General features: G+C 41.0%; 1 protein-coding gene across 1 annotated transcript; it reads left to right on the forward strand.

Annotated features, from left to right (window-relative positions):
* On the forward strand, positions 1 to 26569 carry LOC105918435 (zinc finger protein 34). Its single transcript, XM_036131294.1, has 3 exons — positions 1 to 273; positions 15420 to 16205; positions 25664 to 26569. Exons 1-3 carry the CDS (start codon positions 114 to 116, stop codon positions 25984 to 25986), a joined length of 1269 nt encoding a protein of 422 aa, XP_035987187.1. The 5' UTR covers positions 1 to 113; the 3' UTR covers positions 25987 to 26569.
* The last annotated feature ends 1071 nt before the right edge of the window (positions 26570 to 27640 follow it).

Below are 27640 nucleotides of genomic sequence, written 5' to 3' on the forward strand. Positions count from 1 at the left end.
GACGCTCAGCGGAAGTAAAACTAAAAGGCTCCAGCAGCAGCGTGTGTGGACTCAGCAGGAAGACGGTTGTGTTTGTCGTATCTCAGCTGAACATTTGCGTAGTTTCAGCAACAATGTCTCCAGTTCAGCATCTGAGAGAGTTTATCAGAGAGCGACTGACTGCTGCTGCTGAAGAAATCTTCTCAGAGGTTGAGAAAACCATCGTCCGCTACGAGGAGGACGCCAGACTGCTGGAAAGCTGCTGGAGACCCCAGATAAAACTCACCAGAATCGGTATGAAGCTACAAAAAAGTGTCTGATAAACCAGTTTCTGATTTGAGCTCTTAGTTTTACACACAGGCTTCAGCCTCTGAGGCTCCGTTCAGACCGTTTTTTGCATCCTTTAGGTTTCGGTAATATGTTTAAAGTGGGTTTGACTCCGCTTGGAAGGGAAGAGAGTTGCAGCAGTGAGATAAGGTGTGTGGGGCCAGGGAATGGGGTTTGCCTGGCCCCACACACCTGAATCAAATAGCACAATTAGCTCCTCAGTATGTAGTCAAGTTCTTCAGAGTCCTGCTAATTAACCGATTATTTGACTCAGGTGTGTCAGACCAGTGACACGTCTAAAGTTTACAAGACACCAGCTCTCGAGGATTGGAGTTGGACACCCCTGTTTTATATAATCATACTTTCAATTATCTCACCACAGCATTAAGCTACTCTATTGAATAATAATAATCTGATTAATAAAAACAGTTAAATTTCTTGCTGCCAATAGTCCTTGTTTACAAGCATCTTTCTCAGGCCATTTGCGTTGCGTGTGGTTAATGCAGAGATATGCAGGTCAATATTAAATCACAATTACAAGTTACAAAAAATCACAATTGTTGAAATGCATCGCGATTTAGATTTTTGGCAAAATCGTACAGCTCTACCTGCAGGTGTGTTCTGTGGTATGGAGGACCGTTCCTGCCATAATCAAGAATATAAACAGAAATAAATAAAGGAGTCATTTAAACAATCACTAAACCAAATGGTTCCTTAAACTCTAAATTAGTGTACCGTTAAATGCAACAAAATACTACTTACTTACCTTCACTGTGAACAATATGAGAGCCCAGAGAGATAAGATAAGATAGGCTTTATTGATCTCACATTGGAGAAATTCACTTGCCACATGGGCTCATTAGTCAATAATCAGAAGAAGGTGCAAAAGTAGGAAAGGTGCATCGGTTATATACAGTGTATCTTCATATATACAGTGGATCAAAATAAATAGTAAAATAAGAATAAAAATACAAAAAGAAGAGAGAGCATGTGTTATTTTGAGAAACTCCTCCAGCCTCATCTCTCACACTTTCAGTTGTTTGGAACTTTTTTTTATTAATACTCTGACTGTAGATATGGCCAAGTTTAGGCCAGTAGATCTTTGCTTGGATTCATTACCTATTTATTTTTTTAACATAATCAGTCTTCTTTAAAGGACATTTAATTGTATTATTTCCTAGAAAACCAGGATGCCATTCCATACTTATTCAAGTTATACACAATCTGATCAACTATGAGTTTTAAAAATACTTGAGTGACATATTTTATATAGTTGTTGCTTTTGGTGCTAATAACTGTGTAAACAGATTTAGTTATAACAGTTTTTGTGGCATGAATTCAGCACCTAAACCCAGAAACAATTGTCTTTTTTTGACTTATAACCATTATGAAATTTTGATGAGAAACCAGCTCAGAGTGCATATGTAACACCCAGAAACAAATTAAAAACACTATTTTAGAAAAACCAGTAACAAGTAATGGCGAGTTACACAATGAAAGCACCCAGTGTGCTGAAAAGTGCACGTCTTCTGAGGTTTGCATTCCCCGTTGTAGAACCTTGCATCTATCGCAAGTCAAAAGTGTAAAAAAAATAAAAAAATAAAACACTTTTTGTTTGCAATCTGAAAAAACAAAATTATTCTTAACTTGTGGTTATAAAGGGAATGGCAAAAAGTGTTGTTTTAGAAGTCAAGATGCTGTAAAATATGGCAAGTCATGCAGTTTTTAAATCCGAGTTTAGTGTCCATTAGTGCTCAGTGGTGGCCACACCTTAACAAACTCATTCCGCGAGCAAAAATGTTAGCTTAACCACTATTAAACTGATAAATAAGAAAATTTGAGGAAGCTAATGCTAGCCATTAACCGTTGGCTGTCACGCAGTCTGTGTCCCACCTCTTCAGGCAAAAGATGCTGCATGGGGGCATGATGAACGTAGCAGCGCTGCTCAGGATAAATTACTTTTAGATTTAAACTTTTACACATTAGTGGAAACACTGGAAAAGTATTTCCTATCCATCCGTGCCCATAAAACAGTCTTAAATGACACGTTGAGTGTGGGCCGCCAGTGTTGCCAGTTCTTGAGAGAGAAATAAACAACCAGCTGTACTACCTCTACCTTGTAAACAGTAGAAATATAGAAGCTTAAAGTCACTTATAAAAAGCGGCCATGGCAGGCACATGCACAGATAGACCCTAAGTGGGGCTGGAGCACCTGCCCTATTTCTTCTTTCTTTTTCACGTTTATCTATTACAGTGTATAGCAAGTGGAGTGGTAACTTTTCTGGATTTAATTTTATCAGTGCACCACATTTCCTGTAAAAGTGCCCCTGACTGGTCTTCAGACAGGACACAGTGTCCCCTGCGCTATCTGCAGGTTTCAGCTCCACACCATGCTGCTGCACTAGCTGCTCGGCTTTTTGCTGGCTGGATTGGCGCTCCTAGTTTTTCTTTTGCACATCCATATTTTCCCCACAAAACGTGGATGTGGGGAAAATTAAGCATGTAGTAGATTATATAAAGTAGACACAGTAGGAATTTATGAGAGGGTGGTTTATTTTATTTTCAGCAGGGATGAGTTTCTGCCTTCACAGCTTTTCGAAGAAGGTGTCTCTATTTGTTTTTGATTTAATGTTCCTTCTTCCTTTTCCTGATGGAAGAGGAGCAAATAGTGTATTGCTTGAGTTGGTGCAATCTGTGGCAATACGTCTGGCCCTTTTGGCCCTCTGGATCTTTTCCTTGTCAGAATGTGGGATTCCACTATGCTTTAGGGGAAGGCATCCTGCATTCCCTTGTGCTTTCCTCACCACACGTACTAAGTCCATCCTCTCTTGTGCCATGCAGCTCCCATGGCACCGTCATGCTTAGAAGCTTCAGAGCCAGCATGTCTAGAATAGCATCCTAACATAGGCGTTAGGATGCTGCAGATGAAGCAGAGCCGTGTAAATGGCTAATGAGACCGCATCCTCTGTAGAACAATTCTTGTAAGTTTACTGCAGGCTATCCAGGCCAGCAGGGATGGCATCCTTGATGTACCGCTCTGATCCGGACAGACTGCATCCATCCCATCTTTCTATGTGATTTTGTTAATTAGTCCAAGGCCAATTAATAGCTTCAATTCTTTTGAACATTTATCACTTAGTTTCTGTCATTCAAACTACAAACCAATAAAACCTCTATTGTGTGTTGTTTTGTAACATCCACCTGGCCCTTTTTTTTTTTTTAGATCAGTTCTCATGCTTATCTGATTTAGTGCTAATAAATGCTAACAAAGTCATTATAGTGGGGGGATTTTAACATTGATGTTTACAGTGAATGTGAAAAGCTTAACCCTAAACATTCAATTCAATTTTATTTATATAGCGCCAAATCATGAAACATGTCATCTCAAGGCACTTTACAAAGTCAAGTTCAATCATATTATACAGATTGGGTCAGATTATACAGATTGGTCAAAAATGTCCTATATAAGGAAACCAGTTGATTGCATCAAAGTCCCGACAAGCAGCATTCACTCCTGGGGAACCGTAGAGCCACATGGAGAGTCGTCTGCATTGTACATGGCTTTGCTGCAATCCCTCATACTGAGCAAGCATGAAGCGACAGTGGGAAGAAAAACCACCCATTAGCGGGAAGGAAAAACCTCCGGCAGAACCAGAACCAGGCTCAGTATGAACGGTCATCTGCCTCGACCGACTGGGGTTACAGAAGACAGAACAGAGACACAACAAGAGAAACAAAAAAGCACAGAAGCACACATTGATCTAGTAATCTGTTCTACATTAGATGGTAGTAGCGGGTGAGCCGTCTTCTCTGGATGATGTCACAGTTAACAGAACGCCAGACCAGGTGTACCTACTATGAAGAGAAAAGAGAGAGAACAGAAAGTTAAAGCAGAAATGACAACACATAATGCATAATTGAAGAACAGTAGAACTCAATAGAGTGAGAAAATTAGATCCTGATATACTCCAGTAGCCTAAGCCTATAGCAGTAAATCTATAAAGGTAGCTGAGAGTAACATGAGCCACTAGTTATAATTTTTGTCAAAAAGAAAAGTTTTAAGCCTAGTCTTAAAAGTAGACGGGGTGTCTGCCTCACGGACCAAAATTGGGAGTTGGTTCCACAGGAGAGGAGCCTGATAGCTAAAGGATCTGCCTCCCATTCTACTTTTAGAGACTAGGAACCACCAGCAGACCTGCAGTCTGAGAGCGAAGTGCTCTGTTAGGAACATACGGGGTAATCAGAGCTCTGATATATGATGGAGTTTGATTATTAAGGGCTTTATACGTTAGAAGAAGAATTTTAAATTCTATTCTTGATTTAACAGGAAGCCAATGAAGGGAAGCTAAAATTGGAGAAATATGATCCCTCTTGTTGATTTTCATCAGAACTCTTGCTGCAGCATTTTGGATCAGCTGAAGGCTTTGAACTGCATTTTGTGGACTTCCTGATAGTAAAGAATTACAATAGTCCAGCCTTGAAGTAACAAATGCATGGACCAGTTTTTCAGCATCACTCCTGGACAGAATGTTTCTAATTTTGGCGATATTCCGGAGGTGAAAAAAGGAAACTCTGGAAACCTGTTTAATATGGGATTTAAATGACATGTCTTGGTCAAAAATAACACCAATATTTTTTACTTTATTACCAGAGGCCAGGTTAATGCCACCCAGATTAAGTGATTGGTTAAGAAGTTTATTTTTTGAGGACTCTGGCCCAAAGATTACAACTTCGGTCTTGTCAGAATTTAGATGCAGGAAATTTAAAGTCATCCAGCTTTTGATGTCATCAAGACATGACTGCAGTCGAAGTAATTGATTGGATTCATCAGGATTTATGGATAAATATAGCTGAGTATCATCAGCATAACAGTGGAAATTAATCCCATGCTGTCTGATAATTTTGCCTATCGGAAGCATATATATATAGTAAAGAGAATTGGTCCAAGGACTGAACCCTGTGGTACTCCACAAGTGACCCTAGAGTTTGAGGAAGATTTATTATTAACATGAACAAATTGGAATCTGTCTGACAGATAAGATTTAAACCAGCCTAATGCTTTCCCCTTAATCCCTACAGTATGTTCAAGTCTTTGTAGGAGAATATTGTGATCAACTGTATCAAACGCAGCACTGAGATCTAACAGGACAAGTATAGACACAAGTCCATTATCTGAGGCCATGAGAATATCATTAGTGACCTTCACCAGAGCTGTTTCAGTGCTATGATGAGCTCTGAAGGTAGGTAGGTCATTACTTTGTAAATGTTCACATAGTTGATTAGCAACTACTTTCTCAAGAATTTTAGATAAGAAAAGAAGATTAGATATAGGTCTGTAATTTACTAACTCATCTTGATCAAGAGAAGGTTTCTTAAGTAAAGGTTTAATAACAGCTACTTTCAAAACCTGTGGTACATATCCATTTACTAAGGATAGATTAATCATGTCTAAAATAGTGCCACTGATCAAAGGGAATATGTCCTTAAACAACTTGGTTGGGATTGGGTCTAACATACAGGTAGAAGGTTTAGATGAAGCTAAAATTTTAGATAGCTCAGAAAGCTCTACTGCTTCTAAACAGTTCAAACACTGCGCAGATTCTAAAGATTCCTCCAATGCTGCCTCACTTACTGAGGACGAGGTAATCATGTTTGGGAGGATGCCAATTATTTTATTTTTAATGGCATCAATTTTATTTATGAAGAATCCCATAAAATCATTACTACTAAGAGCTAAGGGAATGGATGGATCAACAGAGCTGTGGCTCTGGGTAGGTTTGGCAACTGTACTAAAGAGAAATCTAGGATTATTTTTATTCTCTTCAATTAATGATGAAAAATATGCTGCTCTAACTCTGCGGAGGGTCTTGTTATACAACAATAGTCTGTCCCTCCAGATTAAGTAGGATTCCTCTTGGTGTGTAGAGCGCCATTTTCTCTCCAATTTCCTAACATTGTGCTTCAAGATGTTAAACATCTGCTGAGTTCTACTACTGCTCTCCAACATTGCATTATTTATTTCAACTTTTAACTTTTTTCTCTCTTTTTTTCTCTTCATAGTAGCTACATGTGGTTTGGCTTTCTCTTTAGCTTTGACACCATCCTGGGGGGGCAGATCATCTGTTGTTGTTTCAGTATGTCCCGCAGCGCTATCTTGGCAAACTCACGCTACCGCCTCGCCAACATTCCAAAAAAAATTAAAAAAAACAGGCAAAAACACATGGATACGCAACCCCCCCCCCCCACCCCCCCCCCCCCCCCCCCCCCCCCTCATCTTCTTTAGATAACGTATCACAAGATCGTTTTAAGAGTAACTTGGTGGTTGATGGTATCAGATTGCCAGATAGCGAGTCTGTGAATGCTGGCCAAACGATTTAGTCCGGTCCGGTGGCCAAATGCATTATCATTATTCAACGGGTGTATCTCCTCGCTGCATCGACCGATCTGCACCAATCTGGACCCGTTTCTGTCATTACTCCAGACTTTTTCAATTGAGAAAGCTGCCTGGAGAGGAAGTGAAATGTCTTCAACTACGAAAGTCCAGTCCAGTTGCTTTGTTTTTTTTTTTTACTTTTTTTTGGAACACCCTTGTTCTAGTGCACCAAGGGAAAACAATTGGGCAAAACAATGCAACCAGCGCAAAAGTGCCACTTCTGATAATCAAATAAACCACCAGCCCATTTCAGACTGTTTCAGCACAAGTTGCATTTTATATATTGCATCAACTTCAGGAAACTAAAAAAAGTTGCTGAGAAGCTGAGGTCGGACCGTTCCTTTCCTTGTCTGACGCGCTCGTTGATAAAAAAGGAATCCGCTGAGATCCAATAGTGCTGACAGTGTAAACTTTATTGACAAAAATAAAGTAAACGAATAACGTATCCAAAATATCCTGACAAAGGTTAATCACAGCAATCTGTATAGCGGTCAACAAAGAATACAGCGGCCCGCTCACCCACTCTTACCGTGACACTCCAATAGGTGAGTAATATGCCCAATTAGCAATCTCCGCCCACATCCTGTTTACCTGTTTACCCATACCTCCACAAACAAACAAAAAGTTTTAAACCCAGACAAACGGACATCAAATTATCTTTTCATTTATGGTTCCTACACACCAGCCCCTAATTATTAAGTCATTACATAATAATTACATTCTTAAAATAAGTAGGAGACATAATGATTAAATCTGTTAAAAACTCAAGTCCATACAAAATCGTTTGCACAATATATTTTTCCTTTTTTTTTGTTAAAGTCCAGAAGTTCTAATCAGGATCTAATCAAAGGTTAGTAGATTGAGTCTATTAGTCGTAGTTAGCAGATACAACTTTATTCTTCATCCATCTTCTGTTCCTTGGTGCAGGCAGAGTTTGGTTATTGGACGATCCAATATGCTGTTCTTTGTTTTAATACGCACTTGACGTACAAATCCTCTTCTGTCTGGAAAGGTTTCCAGAACTCTTCCCATCAGCCAAGAATTGCGAGGTGCTGTCCCGTCCATAATAAGCACAATGTCGCCAGGGATAAGATTGCGCTTAGTCCCCAACCATTTCTGACGCTCCTGTAGCTGAGGCAAGTATTTCTTAACCTACCTCTTCCAGAACAAGTCAGACATATACTGAACTTGCCTCCATCGTCTTCGTGCATAGATATCTGCTTGCTGGAAGTTTCCAGGTGGTAAAGATGGCTGAGTATTCAGGAGTAACAGATGATTTGGTGTCAAAGCTTCAAGATCATCAGGATCTGTGGAGGCTTTGGTGATTGGACGGCTGTTAAGTATAGCTTCCACTTTACAAAGAACCGTGTGAAGGCCTTCCTCATCTAGATGTTGCACATTTAAGGTGGAATTGAGGACCTTTCGTATATGGATCTAATCAGTCGCTCCCAAGATCCTCCATGATGCGAACCAGCAGGAGGATTAAATGTCAACTTGATTCCCTTCTGAAGAAGGACACCATTGATTTGTGACTGGTTCCATTCTTGAATAGTTGCTCCCAACTCACGCTCTGCTCCAATGAAGTTTGTCCCGTTATTTGACCGAAGCTCTTTAACTTGACCACGCCTTGCTATGAAACGTCTAAGAGCAGTTATGAAGGAGTTTGTGTCCAGTGAAGCTGCAACTTCAATATGGATAGCTCTTATTGTGAGACAGGTGAAAATAACACCGTACCTTTTCACAATGCTTCTCACTTCAAACGGCCCAAAATAATCTACGCCAACATGGGTAAATGGTGGTTCATCTGGAGTTAATCAATCAGGCGGTAAGTCTGACATCTGCTGGAGAATTGGTGGTGCATTTATTCTTCAACAAATAACACATCTTGACAAAATCCTTCTAAATGTGGTACTAGCACCAGTAATCCAGTACTTCTCTCTCAGCTTGGATAGCATGTAATTACGTCCACCATGACCCGTTTGTTGATGGATGTCCCTCAGAAGATCTGAAATGTGGAGGTCTTTGGCTAGTATTATGGGATGTTTAGATTCCACTGGCATGGATGATCTTCTTAGCCAACCACCAACTCTCAAAATCCCATCTTCTATTATTGGACAGAGTTTATGAAGGTGACTAGTGGCTTTTACACCTTTGCCTTCCTTAAGTCTTGAAATCTCCTCCTCAAAGGTGATTTTTTTTTTTTTTTTTTTTTTTTTGAGAACTTTATTTCCAGCTCAGCTTTTTCTACTTCCTTTACAGTCAAAAAACCATGGTCCACTTCTCCCTTAATCTTTATCCTTTTATCCTTCAGCCACTGCCTTTGTTGTTCGACATTCAAACCCTTTTTGGTGAGCTCCATAGTTAAATGTTTGTTCTTCTGACAACAAGACCAAAGCCAGTTCTTGAATCTTAAGATCCAAGCAACAGACCGTTTGAGACTAGTCCTGGAAGAAAAATAACTAAACAGCCGAGTCACTGGATTGTGATTTTTCTCTCATCTGCAACAGATTGACTTCAATAACCTTCTTGACTTTGGGAACCTCTGATGAAACTTTATGGTCTTCGTACAAGGTAACATGCCATTCACTTTCGGGGTTAAGCAGAAAGCGAGGCCCTGACACCCACAATGTGTTTTTAAGGAAAACATCCACTCTTGAACCTCTAGAGGCCACATCTACAGGATTGTTTGAACTTTGAACATATCTCCACTGAGAGACATTTGAAGCTTTCTGTATCTGAAATTCTATTCGTAACAAACACTTTGAATCTTGAGGTCTCATTTTTAATATATCTCAACACAGATGCACTGTCTGTCCAAAACAGAGTCTTTCTAATGCATATGCAGTTCTCATTTCCATAGCACATCAATGCGGCTTGCCATTGTAGCAGCAATAAGTTCCATACAAGGAATCGTTACGGATTTTAAAGGAGCCACTCTTGATTTTCCCATAAGGAAGGCGCTGTGTACTCTGCCGTTCTCATTTTGTGATATCAAGTAAGTGACGGTCCCATATCCAAACTCACTTGCATCACAAAAATGATGTAAATGTGTACTGACTACTTCTCCAAAGTCTGTTTGTTTCAAATATCTCATGAAGCTGAAGTTCTCAACCAGCTGCAGTTCTTGCAACCAGTTTGTCCATTCTTTGGCAACTGATTCAGGAATGATGTCATCCCAGCCACATGCTCTTTTGCTGAGATCGTTCAGGATTTTCTTTGCGAGCAGAACAACAGGACTCAATATACCAAAAGGATCATAGATAGAACTCACAACGGACAAGATTCCTCTTTTAGTGAGTGGTCTGTCTTTAATTCTGATCTTGAATTTGAATGAATCAGACTGGATACACCTTTCAACTGCGAGCACTCTTTCCATAGGTAAAGGATCTTTGTTCATGTCCAGCCTCTGAATGTTCTTGGCTTGATGGCTTTCAGGAATTTTCGCCAAAACCAGTTACTTATCCACTTTTTAAGTTGGAAGCCACCTTTAGCACAGATAGAGACGAGTTCATGGTAAAGCATCAATGCTTGCTCTTCTGAAGCCACAGCCATCAAACAGTCATCAACATAAAAAGAGTGAAACAATTTATCCACAGCTTCTTTGCTGAACTCATCCTTATTATCTTATGCACAGTTTCTCAGGGCAAAATTGGCACAACTTGGGGAGGATGTTGCCCCAAAAAGATGGACAGTCATTCTAAACTCTGCCAGATCTTTATTTAGATTTCCCTCTGGCCACCATAGGAATCTCAATAAATCTGCATCTTCAGCGGGAGTCTTCACCTGATGGAACGTTGACTCAATATCAGCCGTGATCACCACTGGTTCTTTTCTGAACCGAGTCACCACCCCAATTAGTGAATTGGTCAAATCTGGACCTTGTAGCAACTTTGCATTAAGTGATGTGCCTTGAAAACTGGCTCCACAGTCAAAGACAACCCTTATCTTTTGTTTCATGGGATGATAGATTCTATGATGCTGGATATACCAAACCCTTCCATCACTACGTTGTAGTTCCTCTTCAGGCACCCGTTCAGCAAAGCCTTTGACAATAAGGTCATCCATTAAGGTAGTATAGTCTGTGTGAAAGGATGAATGTCTTTGAAGCCTTTTCTTCAGCTGTAAAGCTCGCTGCTCCACCAACCCTTTGTTGTTTGGCATTTTAAGATCCTTCTCCCTCAAAGGTAAGCTGATCTCATAATGATCATTGCATCGCTTTACAGAACTTGTAACAGATTCCATAAACTTCTGATCTTCCCTTGAAAGTCCTTGACACTCCTCGGTGTTACATTCAGGAAAATCATTCTTGAATTGTTGTTGCCAGAGCTCCTCCAGATTGACCACTGAGAGTCTGTTCACACTTAATTCTGGCAGCTCCTCATCCATTACATTTCCACTTTCTCCTGTAAGTGGTCCATTAACAGTCCAGCCAAGCATGGTTCTAACGGCATAGGGACCATTATCAACACTCTGTATAACTTCCAGGGGTTCTAATGCTTTAGGAACAGTTGTTCCTATCAGTAACTCAACATCAGCCTCTATCTCTGGAAGATGAATGTGCTTCAGGTGTGGCCAGCCTTGTAGATCCTGTTGTGTAGGGATATTTCCTCTGTATACAGGCATGCATTCTTGGGTATATGTTTTGGGAAGCTCACAGAATTTCTCCTCTTTAAGTCCAGCCACTTCCAAACCCACAACAATGTGGCTACTCATAATTCTTTCCTGACCCATTGTTCTTAAAAGTATGAGTTTTCCTTCCAGTGAGACCAAGCTTCTTTATCAAGTTCTCTGTACAAAAAACTGCTGTACTCCCCTGATCCAAGAATGCATAAGTTGAAAGTATATGGCTGCCTTTCTTGGCTTTAACTTGCACTGGAACAATAGGAAGTTTGCATTTTGAATGGCCAGCCCCTGTTAAGCCACTTGACACAAGTGTCTTGTCCACTACACTCTTTGGCTCTTTATCCATGAGGTCAGAAGGGTCTTTGTTTTCCTTTGGATAGATGTGTAACACAGTTGGATGCTTAAGACCACATCTTTTACAGACCGTTTTTTACAATTCTTACTGATGTGTCCAATACACAAACAGCCAAAACAGACGTCGTTTTCCTTCAAGAAGCCAATCTTCTCTCTGTGAGTCTTTCGTTCCAACTGTACGCATGATGCTAGAGCATGTCCACCTCCACAACAAAGACACTTTCTCTGTGCTGGCACACTAGGGTCATTTACTTTCACATTTTCAATCTTTTCCAGTGGAGCAACAGCTGTAGCAAAACTACTCTCTTAATTTGAAATGAGGCTGTGTTCCCTGCTTGTTCACACATTTACTTATTGTTGGTGATGGAGCACCGGTAATGTTTCCATACACAGGATCACCTAGGATTTTTACTTGTCTCTCAACAAAGTTGACAATGTCAATAAAGTTAGCTCTCTAGCTACGTCTCTTCTGTAAATCACAGGCTGTGGTCCTCCATTTGTCCTGCAGTTTGTAAGGCAATTTTTTGATGATCATATTCGCTGGAATGTCCAACTCTTCCAGGTACTGTACTTCCTCCATTGCATTTGAACATCCTCTAAGGAAAAGGCTAAAATGTTGAAGCAATTTCACATCATCAGTCTTAATTGGGGGCCATAAGAGAACTCGTTCCATGTAGGCGTGTGCACTTTTCTGTTCATTTCCAAATTGCTCCTTTAACAATGTCTTTGCTTTCTTGTATCCTCTTTCAGGATTGAGATGCTGACATCTTTGAACAAGTTCCTTTGGATGGCCACTTGTGTACTGCTCCAGAAAATGAAGTCGATCGCTGTAGCTTTGTGTGTTTCTTTCAACTCCATTTTCAAAAGCCTTCACAAATGCATGATATTTCAGTGGGTCTCCATTGAATACTGGAATTTCCCTTTTTAGGTAAAGAAGAAAAGCACTGCTGTTGAATCAATAAAGTTATTTCATTTTGTTTCCTCATTATGTCCAATATGTTATGATCCCCATTTCCAGAGCTGTAATTAATATTTTGATTGCTTTCATGTTGATGTTGTGTTCTGTCTGGATCACCAAATGGAAATAACGGCACACCATGTTTCTTAGACGCAGTCTCACCCTGTGAATGTTGAGGTGATAAGGGTTCTTTGAGCTGTGTTGCTGGATCACAACATTTAGTTTCCATGTCTTGCAGTTGTATTGCCACTTTTGGAACAAAGGCCTTTGCATCAAATGAGAGAGACGATACTTTGACTGTTCCTTTTCTTAGATAATGGTTAATTCCATCTAAAGTCTTCTATGTCTTGTGGAGCTTTGTGATTTTAATTCACTCAGTTTGGCAACTTGAGCTGCAATCTCCTCATCCAGGTTTAGTTCTTTCAGTTTCTTTATTTTTTGTTCCTCTTCTTCTAATAGATGTCTTTCCTTTGGCAGGTTTTGTTTCACCATTAAAGCTGCCAAATCAGCTTCAGCTTTAAGACTAGCAGAAGATGATGATGATGAAGCAGATGATTTTCTGTCTGAGGCGCTTGCTCTGCTTTCCATGTTTAACACACTGTCACTCGGTTTTACATCATTTTGCAGATCCTCCATATTCTCTGAGGTCACAGCAAACTCTGGTGCTTCGTTTATTTCTGCATTAGCACCAGAGCAATGTGCTCTTCCGGGTCTTCATTCTGACACCTCATCAGGTTCATCCAGCCATCGTTGAACGTTGCCTTTAAATGTGTAGCTGTATTCCATTATGCTTGCAAGCCATTCACTTTTATTCTTCTCCTCTGGGAGTAAAGAAATCAATGTGTTATGTGACAATGTTGCACATTCACTTAACTGGATCAAACTCTTAAACAGCAGATGAACATGAGCAGCATTTTCTTTTGTTTTCAAGAGTGATTTAATTTCAGGAATAAGGTCTTTAATTTTATTCACAGCACCCTTACGTTCCTCCTGAAGATTTTCAATTTTATTTGCCAAACCTTTAGCAGTCATTTTTCTCTCTCTTTTACTCCTTTCCATTGCAGCATAAGTTTGACTCCTTCACAAACTCAAACTTGAGGATTCAGCACGCTTGTTGCGTCAAAGCATCCACCGATTCATCCATTAACATCACAGCAACAGTTTCACATATGGTGCAGAAGACATAAAAAATAATAGCAGGATTTTCACCGCAGCAGAATTCTTGCGACCTCATTTTGCACATCCACTTTCAGCAGATAATCAAACTTCACAGACAAGCACCCAGCATTTCGCAATCCATCTCATTTGGCGTTACGACTTTAACGTGCGCTTACCTGGCTTCCAGCGGCACCTGCTGCTCCAGAAGTTGTTTCACATACCTCTGTATTATGGCTTACTTTGATCCTCTACCATCCGTCCTTTATCTAATGATCCTGTTGCCATCCGTAGTTTTTTGTTGACAATATTGCAGCAACTTCAGGAAACTAAAAAAAAATTTGCTCAGAAGCTGAGGTCGGGCCGTTCCTTGTCTGACACGCTCGTTGACAAAAAAGAGGAATCTGCTGAGATGGAGAACCATAAAACCTCTGCAGTTTTATGGAAATTCCACAACTCCGCTAATGTCAGTTTCTCCTTTGAATACAACTTTGTGCAAAATTGCACGTCGTGCTCAGATTGTATGATTTTGAGCCCATATAAAATGTGCTTTCCGAATACTATATCCAAACACATTTCAACCCAATCAGGGAATATTGTGCATGTAAACAAGCTCCTGTCATTAACCAGCTAACGAGCTAACAGCCGCATTACGAGCTACCAGACAGATGTGCAGGCGGCACCCCGAAGCATGACTTTGGCTGCGCAGGACTCTGCTTACAGCCCCGAGCCAAGCGCTGTCGGCGTTTCCTCATTTTGAAATGGAACGAACTTCAGTTATAGAAACAACTTAACCTGCCGCTGACCTCCCATCACCCTCATCAATGACTTCATGGTATTTCAGCTGCTGCATCACCACTGTGGACTTCCTGTGCCATGTCAAATCTCATGTTTTTTGTGAAGTGCTACATGCTCCCTCTCTTTTAGGAACCATGTTCTGTGTCATCATTAGTAGAATTTACTACAAAAAAATCTGTATTTGAAAATACCCCCTCTGCCTCGCTGTGTTCAACTCATTCTGCAGCCAGTCAGCATTGACGATACTTTGCAGGTGCGGTAAACAGCTCTGAGACACAACGAATCAATCATGAAATTCTTTGCCAGAGCTTTTAATTGTTGATTCTGATCGATTTTTCGTTGCAGTCCTAGTAGAAGGTATTCCTGGATCAATGCTTCTGTGCTCTTTGGTGTATCTGCTTTGCCTGCTCTTGAGCTTTCCTCTCCACTACATGCATGCTCGGGATTGTTGGAAAGTTAACGACAATGCAAGTGACGGTTCACTGTGGCTCTATGCTCATTCATAAGGAGTGAATGCTGCTTGTCAATTACTCGATTTGCTTGGTTTCCTTCGATTGGAAACTTTGACCAACCTGTCTGTATATTTTGATTGAATTGAATCTGTAAAGAGTCTTGAGATGACATGTTGTGAATTGGTGCTATATAAATAAAATGTAATTACATTTTTTCATTGCAAACTCATCTTAGAAAAGCTGTGGGTGCTTACAGTCCCAGATATCCAGGAACAACCAGGTTGATCCATGATAGTCATCATTGTAAATATATTAATGACCGCTTCATTTGTCCCCGTAGACATCCCAAAGCCACATGTCTCTATGGAGGAAGAAGTTTCGGCCGACCAACAGCCTAGTTATGACCCGGAGGAAGCAGAATCTCAGTGGACTGAAGAGCGGATGGAAACAGGTCCACCTCTGATTAAAGAACAACAGCCAGAACCTCCACTGATTAAAGAAGAGGATTCAGAACCTCTTCTGATTGAAGAACAGGGGAATCAGGGACCTCGATGGATTAAAGAAAAAAACAAGCACCCAGAACATCCACTGATTGGAAATCAAAATGTAGAGCCTGAGTCTTTATTGGCTATAGAGGAAAAAAAGAAAACAGAACCACTGACTGAAGAGCAGGGGGAAAAAGGGGGACATTTACTGATTGAAGAGGAAGGCCTAGAACATCCACTGATTCAGGAAAACAATGAAATAACTGATTCCTCAAGGCTTAAACGTGAACAACAGTTACTAGAACATTTACCAACTACACAGGACCAGAAGGACGTATGCAGCTGTCTGGAGGGATCACACTTTGTCCAAAAGCAGGTCATTGCTCAAATGGAGGCGTCTATTCTTCGGGGAAAGCATGAAGAACCAAGAACTGAGCAGTTTTCCTTTCATATTTCTCCTGTAGTTAAGAATAGAGATCAGGGAGGCAGCAGCTCAACTGAGTCAGAGAGTCGGCCTCATACTGATACAAAAAAAGCCTCTTTGAAATGTGACATTTGTGGGAAATTTTGGAGAAACAACTCTGAACTGAAACGGCATTATCGATCCCACACAGGTGAGAGACCTTTTCCTTGTCAGACATGTGGAAAAAGTTTCTCATATTTTAGTTATTTAAAAGTTCACATAAGAATCCACACCGGCGAGAAGCCTTTTCTTTGTCAGACATGTGGAAAATGTTTCTCTGACAGGAGTACTTTAATGGGTCATAAGAGAACCCATACAGGTGAGAGACCCTATTCTTGTCAGACATGTGGAAAACGTTTCTCTCGTATTAATACTTTAAATGTTCACAGGAGAATCCACACAGGCGAGAGACCTTTTCCTTGTGAAATATGTGACAAAAGCTTCACACAAGGTAGCAAGTTGAATATTCACATGAAATGTAAACACAAAAGTCAGAAGTAGTCATTTTTTATTTTACATAGATTTGAAAATATAAATATTACAATGTTTCCTTTTAGTTTTCCACAACAGACCTGCTGCTGCCGTTTGGATTGGAGTAAAGTATTTTCTATAAACCTGATCGCTGCGTTTGTAGACCAAGTCAGATTTAAATGAGGTTTTATACGTAGTTCTCACACAGAGTATAGTTTTTCGCTGTCTCTGAAAGTTTCTAAAACAATTTGCCAAACTAGTTTTGCACAAATAAATAGGGTTTTAGACCTTGCTAAACACACATAAAGACATTTAAAGTGCTTTCAGACAAGGCAGACTTAGTTGATCTCTACAAATACATACATTTTGGTTAAACCAGTCATGTCTGGTACCATGAAACTAGAGGGTTTTATGTATACTGTGAGCTTTATGTTGGGATAAAACGGGGAACAAATAAAGAACAATCAAATACTTTTATGGGAAGTGTTATACAGAAGCAGGACTCATGAGATGTTAGAATAAGAAGAAGGTCGCTTTTTAGGAAGAAGAGCCTCAAGGCAGCATCTTGAAAGCAACAGTTCTCAATAAACCACTATTGTCAGTATTCACGTTTTTTGTGTGTGTGTGTGTGTGTTTTTTTAATAGTGTCCTGTCTAGCAATGTGGCGATAAGAATTGTTGTCTTAATGCCAAAAGAGCCCAAGAGATTTTACTTTTACACAGGGTTCCCACGGGTCCTTGAAAGCCTTGAAAGTTTGTGAATCTGAAAAAATAAATCCAAGGCCCTTGAAAGTTCTTGAAAACAGCCAAAAAAACACCTTGTCCTTGAAAGTCCTTGAATTTTTTTGTGGGGTTGAAAGTTCACACGGATGACGACTCGTGTCATTATTTTACTACCACACGATCTTTTAAGATTATGTTGATTCCGCAGACTTTTAATTTGCAAAAGTATGTTCGTTCTTCTTCGTTAGTTGGTAGGCTACGGTTTAGGCCTACGTGCGTATAATAGGTTACATTCCCGCAGTGTTGCTAACTCAGCAACTTTATCGCTATATTTAGCGACTTTTCAGAGTCAAAGTCAAAAACTAGCTTAATCAAAGATGAAAGTAAGTGAAACAAATTGATGTAATTCTGAACATCTCAATGCTGCACTTTTTTCCATAAAATTCCATGAAACTGTAGACTAATGTACATATTATATATAATGTAGTATGGCATAGCCATGTACTGTGGATATAAATGTAGGCTATGAATATAATCAATATCAATGTAGGCTATAAATTAAGTCCACTTTCTTGCATTGCTTCTGAACCAACAACTTCTATGCCATTTAGTCTTTTATTGAATTTGCATTGTATTAAAATATGATAACCCATTCAGCGGTCACAGTAGGTAAATGCCGCCACGTGTGGTCCTTGAATTTGAGGAAATTGGTCCTGGAAAGTCATTGAAAGGTCCTTGAATTTTATGTTCACCAAGGTGTGGGAACCCTGTTTACAAGTGGAGCCTTACTGCTTTCGCCATAGCACTCCGCTTGATTTATATATGCAAGTTGCTTTATTATAATTTATGCAGGGAATATTTCATGTTATATGGACACCAAAACAAGAAGGTAGAAGAGAAAAAAAAGCAGAAGAGGTGAAAAAAAGAGGACAAAAAGGGAGAGAACGATACAGCATCCACAGTCCGAAGTCCAAAAGAACAGTACAACCAGCCGACAAAGCACTAAAGACACAATCAACCAAAGCCTCGATACCATCACTGAAGAATATACCGTATTAACCAATACGATATGTATAAAGTGACAGGAGAAGATAATAATAGGGGTTTTCTTTATGGAAGTGAGTCTGTAAGTACCTGAATCCAAGCACCTGTAAGTGTTTGTGAGAGTGCACTTGTGAGTGAAAGGTTTATCCATGAGAAAAATGCTCAATAGCGGTTGTAAGGAGCCAAAGACTTGCCCCCCAGAGCACTGAGGCAGACGTTAAGGGAGCCAAACCCCCAGATGCCCCAATGGATCTCCACAGCAAAGGTGCCCAAGAGGGGCCAAACCCAGGAAATCTGCCATCCCCAACCAAGGGAAGAGGAAGACGGTCCCCAGGAACACCAGAAAACAGCCACAATGCCAAAGCCCCGGGGAGCCACAGGGAGGAGCCCGTGGATTCCACCGGCAGCCAGCTACAGCGGAGCGGATCTGGCCATGGGCTCCAGGAACCCGAGGCCACGGGGGTGCCCCTCCCTCCGGTGGGGGCCCCGTCCGAGCCACTGGGAAGTTAGGTCGCACAAAGCCGCCAGAAGGGATTCGGCACCTGCCCGAGCATCCAGCCCCGTACATTGACTACCACAGATGCACCACTAGGCCAAGGTGGCAGCCAGCGGAGGGGAGCAGGATGGGAGGAGGGGCTGCACACTCGGTGGAGACCTGAGATGTCATGGGAGTGGGGGCAGTACAAACCCAACCTGACAAATAAACAGAAGGCCTCATACACAGTGACATTCACTCGTTCCCACCCTAGTGCCCCCACACGCAGATACTCCTAAAAACAAATAGGACGCTTTACACTTACCACACACACCCTATATTCACAGGTCCAGGTGCTTGCACCCTAAAGGGGCACCCAGCCCTCAGACCCAGTAAGTGAACCCTAAAATCAAGATGGGGGGGGAATTCCACAACTTTCCTGGTCCATGCTCCGGTCCTGACCCCCACACCTAGGACCCACTCACCCACCCACCCAGAGATAAGTGGGGCCAGCATGAACCGAACGGGCCAATCAACCAGAGTCATGTCAGGTTCAAACACCTAAAACATTCATTAAAGCAGCACAAAAAGAAAAGACAACAGATCTTCTCTTGCAAGGAGAACGCCAGGAACACACTCAGGCATGTGTCCCCCATCGCTCTGAAGTGCATCCGTGCTTCCCCTTTTTATTTTCCCTGGGAAGCAAACTGCAATTTGACCTTCAACATCATAAACTAGCAGTTCAGTTATACAGAACAATTGAGAATTCAGTTGTTAGGGAAAGGAGTTACCACAGATGGTTAAGTGCAATTAATCACAGTTGCAGATAGTGCTGCAAAAACAACTTTTATCATGAGAGTTTCTCTTCACAAAGCCTTACGCTGTAACATAGGAGAGAAAGATTAGTCATCTGAACAACACTTTAATATCTGAATAAATTCAAATCTTAAAATTAATAGTAATGAGTAAATGCGTGATAAATGCAATGAATATCATAAATAAAATAAAACAAAGAATAATAAAATAATTCTAATGTATATATATATATATATATATATATATATATATATATATATATATATATATATATATGTGTGTGTGTGTGTTATGAGAGTTATGAAAGTGTCTAAGATGTATAATAAAATTCGGGTCAGGGACATCACCGGACAGAAAGACCTGCTCCCCGGCGACGTCCCCACCCTTCAAGTCCTACATATGTGGCAGCGTGATGTAGCAGGCAGAGGGAGGCGTCTGGAGATAGTGGGAAAGGACCGGGGAGCATCATGTTCATCCAGGAAGCCAGCTCCCCCGCTTACTCCAATAGGCATCCCGGTTCTCCGAAAATCCACCCGGAGAGGGAGGCTCCGCCAGCTGCCGCAACCGACCGCAAACCGGGAACAGCCCCCCCCCAGCCCCCCCCCCCCCCCCCCCACCCCCAGTGGGGACAGCCCCTGCCATCAGATGTTAATGTCTGTGAAGGGGGGTACCGCCCTCACAGCTTAACAGGCCCCAAGGTTCCCCAGCACACCAGAGGGCCCGGTAGAGCCGCCAAAGGACAACACACTCCAGGAGCCCCGGACCCACCCTAGACCCATCCAGCAGCAGCACAGCTACCAGGTCAGTAACCCACGTCCGCCAACGCGGAAGATAAGAGATAAGATAAGATAGTCTTTATTGATCTCACAATGGAGAAATTCACTCGTCACATCGGCTCATACAAGAAGGTGCAGAGTAGAAAAGGTGCATTCAGTTATATACAGTGAATCTTCATATATATATAATGGATCAAAAAGAATACCAAAAAATACAAAAAGAAATAGGAATGGGCATATGATGTCTTATTTACATGCATAGTGGTCTATTAATATATATATACTTATATATATACATATACCTATACGCCTACATACATACGTACCTACACGTATATATGTGCATATACATACGTGCATACATCTGTGCATACATAAATACATACATGTGTACTACTGACATATGTTCAGGTGTTGATAGCAGCAGAAGTCACTTCTTTCAGAATTATTGCACGGGTTGTAGTACAGTGTATTAAATAGATTATTGCACATTAGTCATTGCACATTAGTTGTTGCAGTTGTGGTCACAGTCATAGTGCAGCATTGTATAATCTGGTAGCAGCATGAATGAATGACCTGTGGTAGCGCTCCTTTTTAGAGACAGGATGTCTAAGTCTTGCACTGAAGGAGCTGCTCAGCTCCTCTACAGTCTGGTGCAGGGGGTGGAAGGTGTTGTCCATGATGGATGTGAGCTTGGACAACACCCTCCTCTCAGCCACTTCCTCCACAGAGTCCAGAGTGCAGCCCAGGACAGAAGTGGCCTTCCTCACCAGCTTATTCAGTCTCTTTCTGTCCCGCTCTGTGCTGCCTGGAGCCCAGCAGACGACAGCGTAGAGGAATGCTGAGGCCACCACAGAGTCATAGAAGGTCTTAAGCAGAGGCCTGCTCACTCCAAAGGACCTCAGCCTCCTCAGGAGGTGGAGGCGGCTCTGGCCCTTCTTATACAGGGCGTCGGTGTTGTGAGTCCAGTCCAGTTTATTATTGACATGAACACCCAGGTATTTGTTCTTCTCTTGTCAACATTTAAACTACCAATAAGAGTGAAACTTCTTCCACATGTCTGACACGTAAATGGTTTTTCTCCAGTGTGGGTTCTGTAGTGCTTCTCCCACTGAGACTTAAAATTCAAAGATGTGCCACAAATGTCACATTTGAAAGATGTTTTCTTTGCATCAATATGAGACTGACTTTCTGTCACAATGGAGCTGCTTCCTTCTTGATCTCTGGTCAAAACTACAGGAGGTATATGAATGGAAAGCTGCTTGGTTCTTCCTGCCTTTCCTGATGAGTAGAAGTCCCAATTAGAAGAATGACCTGGTTCTGGACAAGCCACTGTCCCTCCTGACCGCTACAGACATCCTTCTGGTCCTGTTTAGTTGGTAAATGTTCTGCTACCTGCTGTTCATGCTTAAGGCTTGAAGAATCTAGTTTATCATCTTCTTCCTCATTCAGAGGAGGTTCTGGGTCCTCTTCTTTAATCCATGGAGGTGCTAGTTCCCTATGCTCTTCAGTCAGAGGAGGATCTGGATCCTCTCCTTTAAGCAGTGGAGGTTCTGGGTACTTCTGTTTTTCAATCAAAGAAGGATCTGGTTTCATCAGCTTCTCTTCAGTCCAATAAGGTTTTGCTTCCTCCTGATTATGACTTGACATCCCCCCTGGCATTTATAAGTCTGTGGGGACAAAATAAGTGATCATTAATATAATTACACTGATGACTGTCCCATGGATCAAGCTGGTTGTTCCTGGAGATTCTGTACTGTATGCATCACACGGTTCTTCTAAAATTAGTTTGTAGTGCTTCATCTCAAAGGAGGGGAAGTTCTAACAGCAAAATTTTGCTTTTAAACAAAAAGAACACAAAACCTTTAAGGACAGTAGGGAATGCATCACACAATTACCATACATAGTTCCCATGTGACAAAACATTCAGGCACATAAAGAATGATTTAAGAAAAAAATCAATACTCTTTAGACACTTGATTGTATTAACGCAATTATTTCTCCGGGAAGCGAGAGGGTGCTGTAGCGACAGGTCATTAGCTTGAGGAGTAACCCTACAGTCACACAATATTCTTCCCTATTACTGATAAACATTGCACTATCGAACAATGTGAGAGCTAAACAAGACAAACATTATAGCACCATTTACACTACCCTTTTTTAACCGATCCATGCCGAGTTTGGCCCGAGCTTGGTTCTTATGGCCATTTACACATCACGCTTGCACGGTTCCTCGCCTCCTAGTGACGATCTACGGTACACTACTGCTCTCTAGGATTGAAGGGGGAATCAAGCAAATCAAAATGGCGGCACCCGTAACATTCAGGAAGTTTTGCTTGGTCATAATTGTGACCACGATGCTCAAATGCTGAACTGAAGACATTGTTGCTGAAACTACGGAAATTTTCAGCGGAGACACGACAAACACAACCGTCTTCCTGCTGAGTCCACACACGGTGCAGCTGGAGACTTTTAGTTTTACTTCCGCTGATCGTCACGCTGAGACAAACCAGCTGATTGGTCCGTTTACCGCCCCCTGCTGGACTGAAGAGGGGTAGCAGATATGCAGCAACAACCAACAGACAACATTGTCAGTCTTAGGTCTGAACTTTTTTTAAATGACATTGATGAAGCAGATATTAACACATAATACTTTTACAGGGAAATATTATATAAGTGTTGCAGTGCTTGTTTTCATGCTAGCCTCCCTACTATCCTCAGATGTATTGCATTCTCTAATATAGGTGAAGACATGAATCAGCTTGTTGCTCTTTTATTCCACCCTGTATGTCTGTGTAACCTATTTTACAACTAATATTCATTTATATTAATATCTCAAGCTTTATGACTAGTTAAACTCTACACTCTGTTGCACTCTCCAGACTGTGATTCAGACTCAGCACAATGCCGCCTTCTTGTGGTCATTGTTGAAAAGCTTTTTTCCCCCCACACGATATCCACCTAATAGTATATAGCCATTAAATCAGAATAAAAAAAAAATCAGTTTTCATAAATTAGTAATAAACAATCCTTCGAATAAACAGATTTCTCAGTCACTGCATCCTGAGTTATTATTACTGTTCATGGCTTGGTGACTGGCACATTAGGACACTGTTTAGGACTGTTCACATACCTGAGACTGTTGTCCAGAAATAGTCTGTGTTCCTGAGAGTCAGCGTCCTATAAAAGGGGAGCAAAGCTGTTTTTTAGAGGGATTCCCATAATTGCAGTATGTTCTCCCTCCCTCGGTTGCTTGCTTGTCAAAATCCTCTGTGGTGAAGGGAAGCATGTTGTGCTGGCTAGCTGACGTCAGTTAGTCATTCTCTTAGATGTGATTAAAATAACACAGAGAAATCCTTTAAAAAACAAAAGTAGTCCGTCTCTGTTTTATTTATTTACGGTGTCAAGGAGAACACATGATGCTGCCCAGGTACTTGTATAGCGCTTTAACTAGTCTGCCGACCCCAAGGCACCTTACACCATGGTCAGTCACCTATTCACACCCACTGATGGTGGGGAGCTATGTTAACAGCCACAGCCACACTGAGCCCTCTGACCACATTCAGCAGGCAATTCGGGTGAAGTGGACACAACCATTGAGACGGTTGGGTCATTGAACTGGCAACCTGCCAATTGCACGACCAACTGGTTTCACAAACGCTGCCACAAAATCAAGTTGTCCTAATATCAGCCCAAACAGCTGATATTAAGACAATAGTTGAAAAGATGATTCTGCACACATATAGAATAAATGAGTGACAACTTCTCTTCAAGTACAAGAATTTATTAACAGAAATATGAACATCCAGACAACACCACTATAGAATGCTGTTTATCTAACTTAACACTACATTTCAATCAACAAATCCTCTCTACTAGGCTGGAGTTAAGGGACTATGTACACACACACACAATATCAAAAGGACAAATAAAAATGGTTGAAAACCATGACCAAAAGAATGATTTGATGAATCTAAGGTAGAGAACTAAACTTCATTTTAAAGAAAATGAAATGAAGTTAAATTAGCTGAACTAGTTTAGAACAACCTATGATACTGTATATGTTCAACCTAGTCACAATGAAAATGCTGAGTTAGACAAAATATTACTTGAGGAAATAACATTTTAAAGAATGATTTACTTAATAAAAACCTTTAGGACACTTGATTTTTATGAATAGAATTATTTCTCCAGGAAATAATACTCAATTCAGTAACTAAGGAAGCTAGAGGGTGCTGTAGCGGACAATTTACATTACCTGGATGAGTTAATTCTAAAGTTAAAGCTTGAACGGTTAAGTTACACAAAACATACTTATATCAGCATTTATCTACCCTGTTAGTGCTGCACCAGTGCTTGTAGTACTATTGAATGATGGTGGAGCTAAATGAAGACAAGCATATATATATGCATGTATGAATGTATAAGTGTGTATAAAGCGGAGCACTAATGCTCCACTATAGTAAATCTGTTGGGGCTCACTTTGGCATTAAGACAGCAATGGGGTACCGCGCGCGAGCTATTTTTAGAAACACAACGTCACGATGACGTCACATCACGTGGTACGCAGTGGGGCAAACTCCAGAAACCCGCCGCTGTTTTGCTGTAAAAGAGACGTGCGTTAGCCTAGGTTTTACTCGGTAAACGACTGCTTTTTCCAAATCTAAGACCATGGTTTTTAAACATTGTTGCTATGGAACGTGCAACAGCGACTCGAGTTACGCTGATCGGCCGCATATGAAGGATGTTTTCTTCAAGACTGCCAAGGAGAAATGTGTGCGCTGGGACCGGGGCGGTCGGCCTACACAACAGTTCAACCCGGAAAAAGTTACCAAATTCAAGTACATATGTAGCAAGCATTTTGTCGGAGGAAAGGGCACAACCGAAGAACATCCTGACCCAATTCCAGCGACATCAAGTCAAGGTAAGAGTATTTTGGTGGCCGACATGTTAATAAAGTAGCGCCTGCTACCATGACAGCATATAGGCTATCATGGTAGCAGGCGCTAACATGATAGCCTGCTACCAGGATAGCTTACTCAAAAACATTTCAAATGAGACAAACATTAAACATATACCCATTCTTGGACGGTGATTGCAAACAACAACAAAAAAAAAAAACGGCCGACGCTGCCATGATCGCCGCGCAGGAAAAAAAAACAAAGCTTACCGTTTATCAACTCGGCCAGTTTTCCAGTCTTTTTAAGCCCTCGAACCTCAAGCTATCGTTTGAGCTGAAGGTTGATGTGTTGTTCGACAGTGCGACCAGTAACTGAACTGAAACGGCATTATCGATCCCACACAGGTGAGAGACCTTTTCCTTGTCAGACATGTGGAAAAAGTTTCTCATATTTTAGTTATTTAAAAGTTCACATAAGAATCCACACCGGCGAGAAGCCTTTTCTTTGTCAGACATGTGGAAAATGTTTCTCTGACAGGAGTACTTTAATGGGTCATAAGAGAATCCATACAGGTGAGAGACCCTATTCTTGTCAGACATGTGGAAAACGTTTCTCTCGTATTAATACTTTAAATGTTCACAGGAGAATCCACACAGGCGAGAGACCTTTTCCTTGTGAAATATGTGACAAAAGCTTCACACAAGGCAGCAAGTTGAATATTCACATGAAATGTAAACACAAAAGTCAGAAGTAGTCATTTTTTATTTTACATAGATTTGAAAATATAAATATTACAATGTTTCCTTTTAGTTTTCCACAACAGACCTGCTGCTGCCGTTCGGATTGGAGTAAAGTATTTTCTATAAACCTGATCGCTGCGTTTGTAGACCAAGTCAGATTTAAATGAGGTTTTATACGTAGTTCTCACACAGAGTATAGTTTTTCGCTGTCTCTGAAAGTTTCTAAAACAATTTGCCAAACTAGTTTTGCACAAATAAATAGGGTTTTAGACCTTGCTAAAAACACATAAAGACATTTAAAGTGCTTTCAGACAAGGCAGACTTAGTTGATCTCTACAAATACATACATTTTGGTTAAACCAGTCATGTCTGGTACCATGAAACTAGAGGGTTTTATGTATACTGTGAGCTTTATGTTGGGATAAAACGGGGAACAAATAAAGAACAATCAAATACTTTTATGGGAAGTGTTATACAGAAGCAGGACTCATGAGATGTTAGAATAAGAAGAAGGTCGCTTTTTAGGAAGAAGAGCCTCAAGGCAGCATCTGGAAAGCAACAGTTCAGAATAAACCACTATTGTCAGTATTCACGTTTTTTGTGTGTGTGTGTTTTTTTTTAATAGTGTCCTGTCTAGCAATGTGGCGATAAGAATTGTTGTCTTAATGCCAAAAGAGCCCAAGAAATTTTACTTTTACACAGGGTTCCCACGGGTCCTTGAAAGCCTTGAAAGTTTGTGAATCTGAAAAAATAAATCCAAGGCCCTTGAAAGTTCTTGAAAACAGCCAAAAAAACACCTTGTCCTTGAAAGTCCTTGAATTTTTTTGTGGGGTTGAAAGTTCACACGGATGACGACTCGTGTCATTATTTTACTACCACACGATCTTTTAAGATTATGTTGATTCCGCAGACTTTTAATTTGCAAAAGTATGTTCGTTCTTCTTCGTTAGTTGGTAGGCTACGGTTTAGGCCTACGTGCGTATAATAGGTTACATTCACGCAGTGTTGCCAACTCAGCGACTTTGTCGCTATATTTAGCGACTTTTCAGAGTCAAAGTCAAAAACTAGCTTAATCAAAGATGAAAGTAAGTGAAACAAATTGATGTAATTCTGAACATTTCAATGCTGCACTTTTTTCCATAAAATTCCATGAAACGGTAGACTAATGTACATCTTATATATAATGTAGTATGGCATAGCCATGTACTGTGGATATAAATGTAGGCTATGAATATAATCAATATCAATGTAGGCTATAAATTAAGTCCACTTTCTTGCATTGCTTCTGAACCAACAACTTCTATGCCATTTAGTCTTTTATTGAATTTGCATTGTATTAAAATATGATAACCCATTCAGCGGTCACAGTAGGTAAATGCCGCCACGTGTGGTCCTTGAATTTGAGGAAATTGGTCCTGGAAAGTCATTGAAAGGTCCTTGAATTTTATGTTCACCATTTTATGTTATGTGGGAACCCTGTGGGAACCCTGTTTACAAGTGGAGCCTTACTGCTTTCGCCATAGCAATGGATCTCCACAGCAAAGGTGCCCAAGAGGGGCCAAACCCAGGAAATCTGCCATCCCCAACCAAGGGAAGAGGAAGACGGTCCCCAGGAACACCAGAAAACAGCCACAATGCCAAAGCCCCGGGGAGCCACAGGGAGGAGCC

This window comes from Fundulus heteroclitus, unplaced genomic scaffold (genome assembly GCF_011125445.2).
Source record: "Fundulus heteroclitus isolate FHET01 unplaced genomic scaffold, MU-UCD_Fhet_4.1 scaffold_42, whole genome shotgun sequence".
NCBI classification, from domain to species: Eukaryota; Metazoa; Chordata; class Actinopteri; order Cyprinodontiformes; family Fundulidae; genus Fundulus; species Fundulus heteroclitus.

Bases quoted from the DNA above. Each gene is read 5' to 3' on its own strand.
- LOC105918435 (XM_036131294.1), top strand. From the start codon at position 114: ATGTCTCCAGTTCAGCATCTGAGAGAGTTTATCAGAGAGCGACTGACT. The intron at 274-15,419 runs GTATGAAGCTAC...TTGTCCCCGTAG, and splicing joins GATAAAACTCACCAGAATCG to ACATCCCAAAGCCACATGTC. The intron at 16,206-25,663 runs GTGGAAAAAGTT...CTTGTCAGACAT, and splicing joins ACCTTTTCCTTGTCAGACAT to GTGGAAAAAGTTTCTCATAT.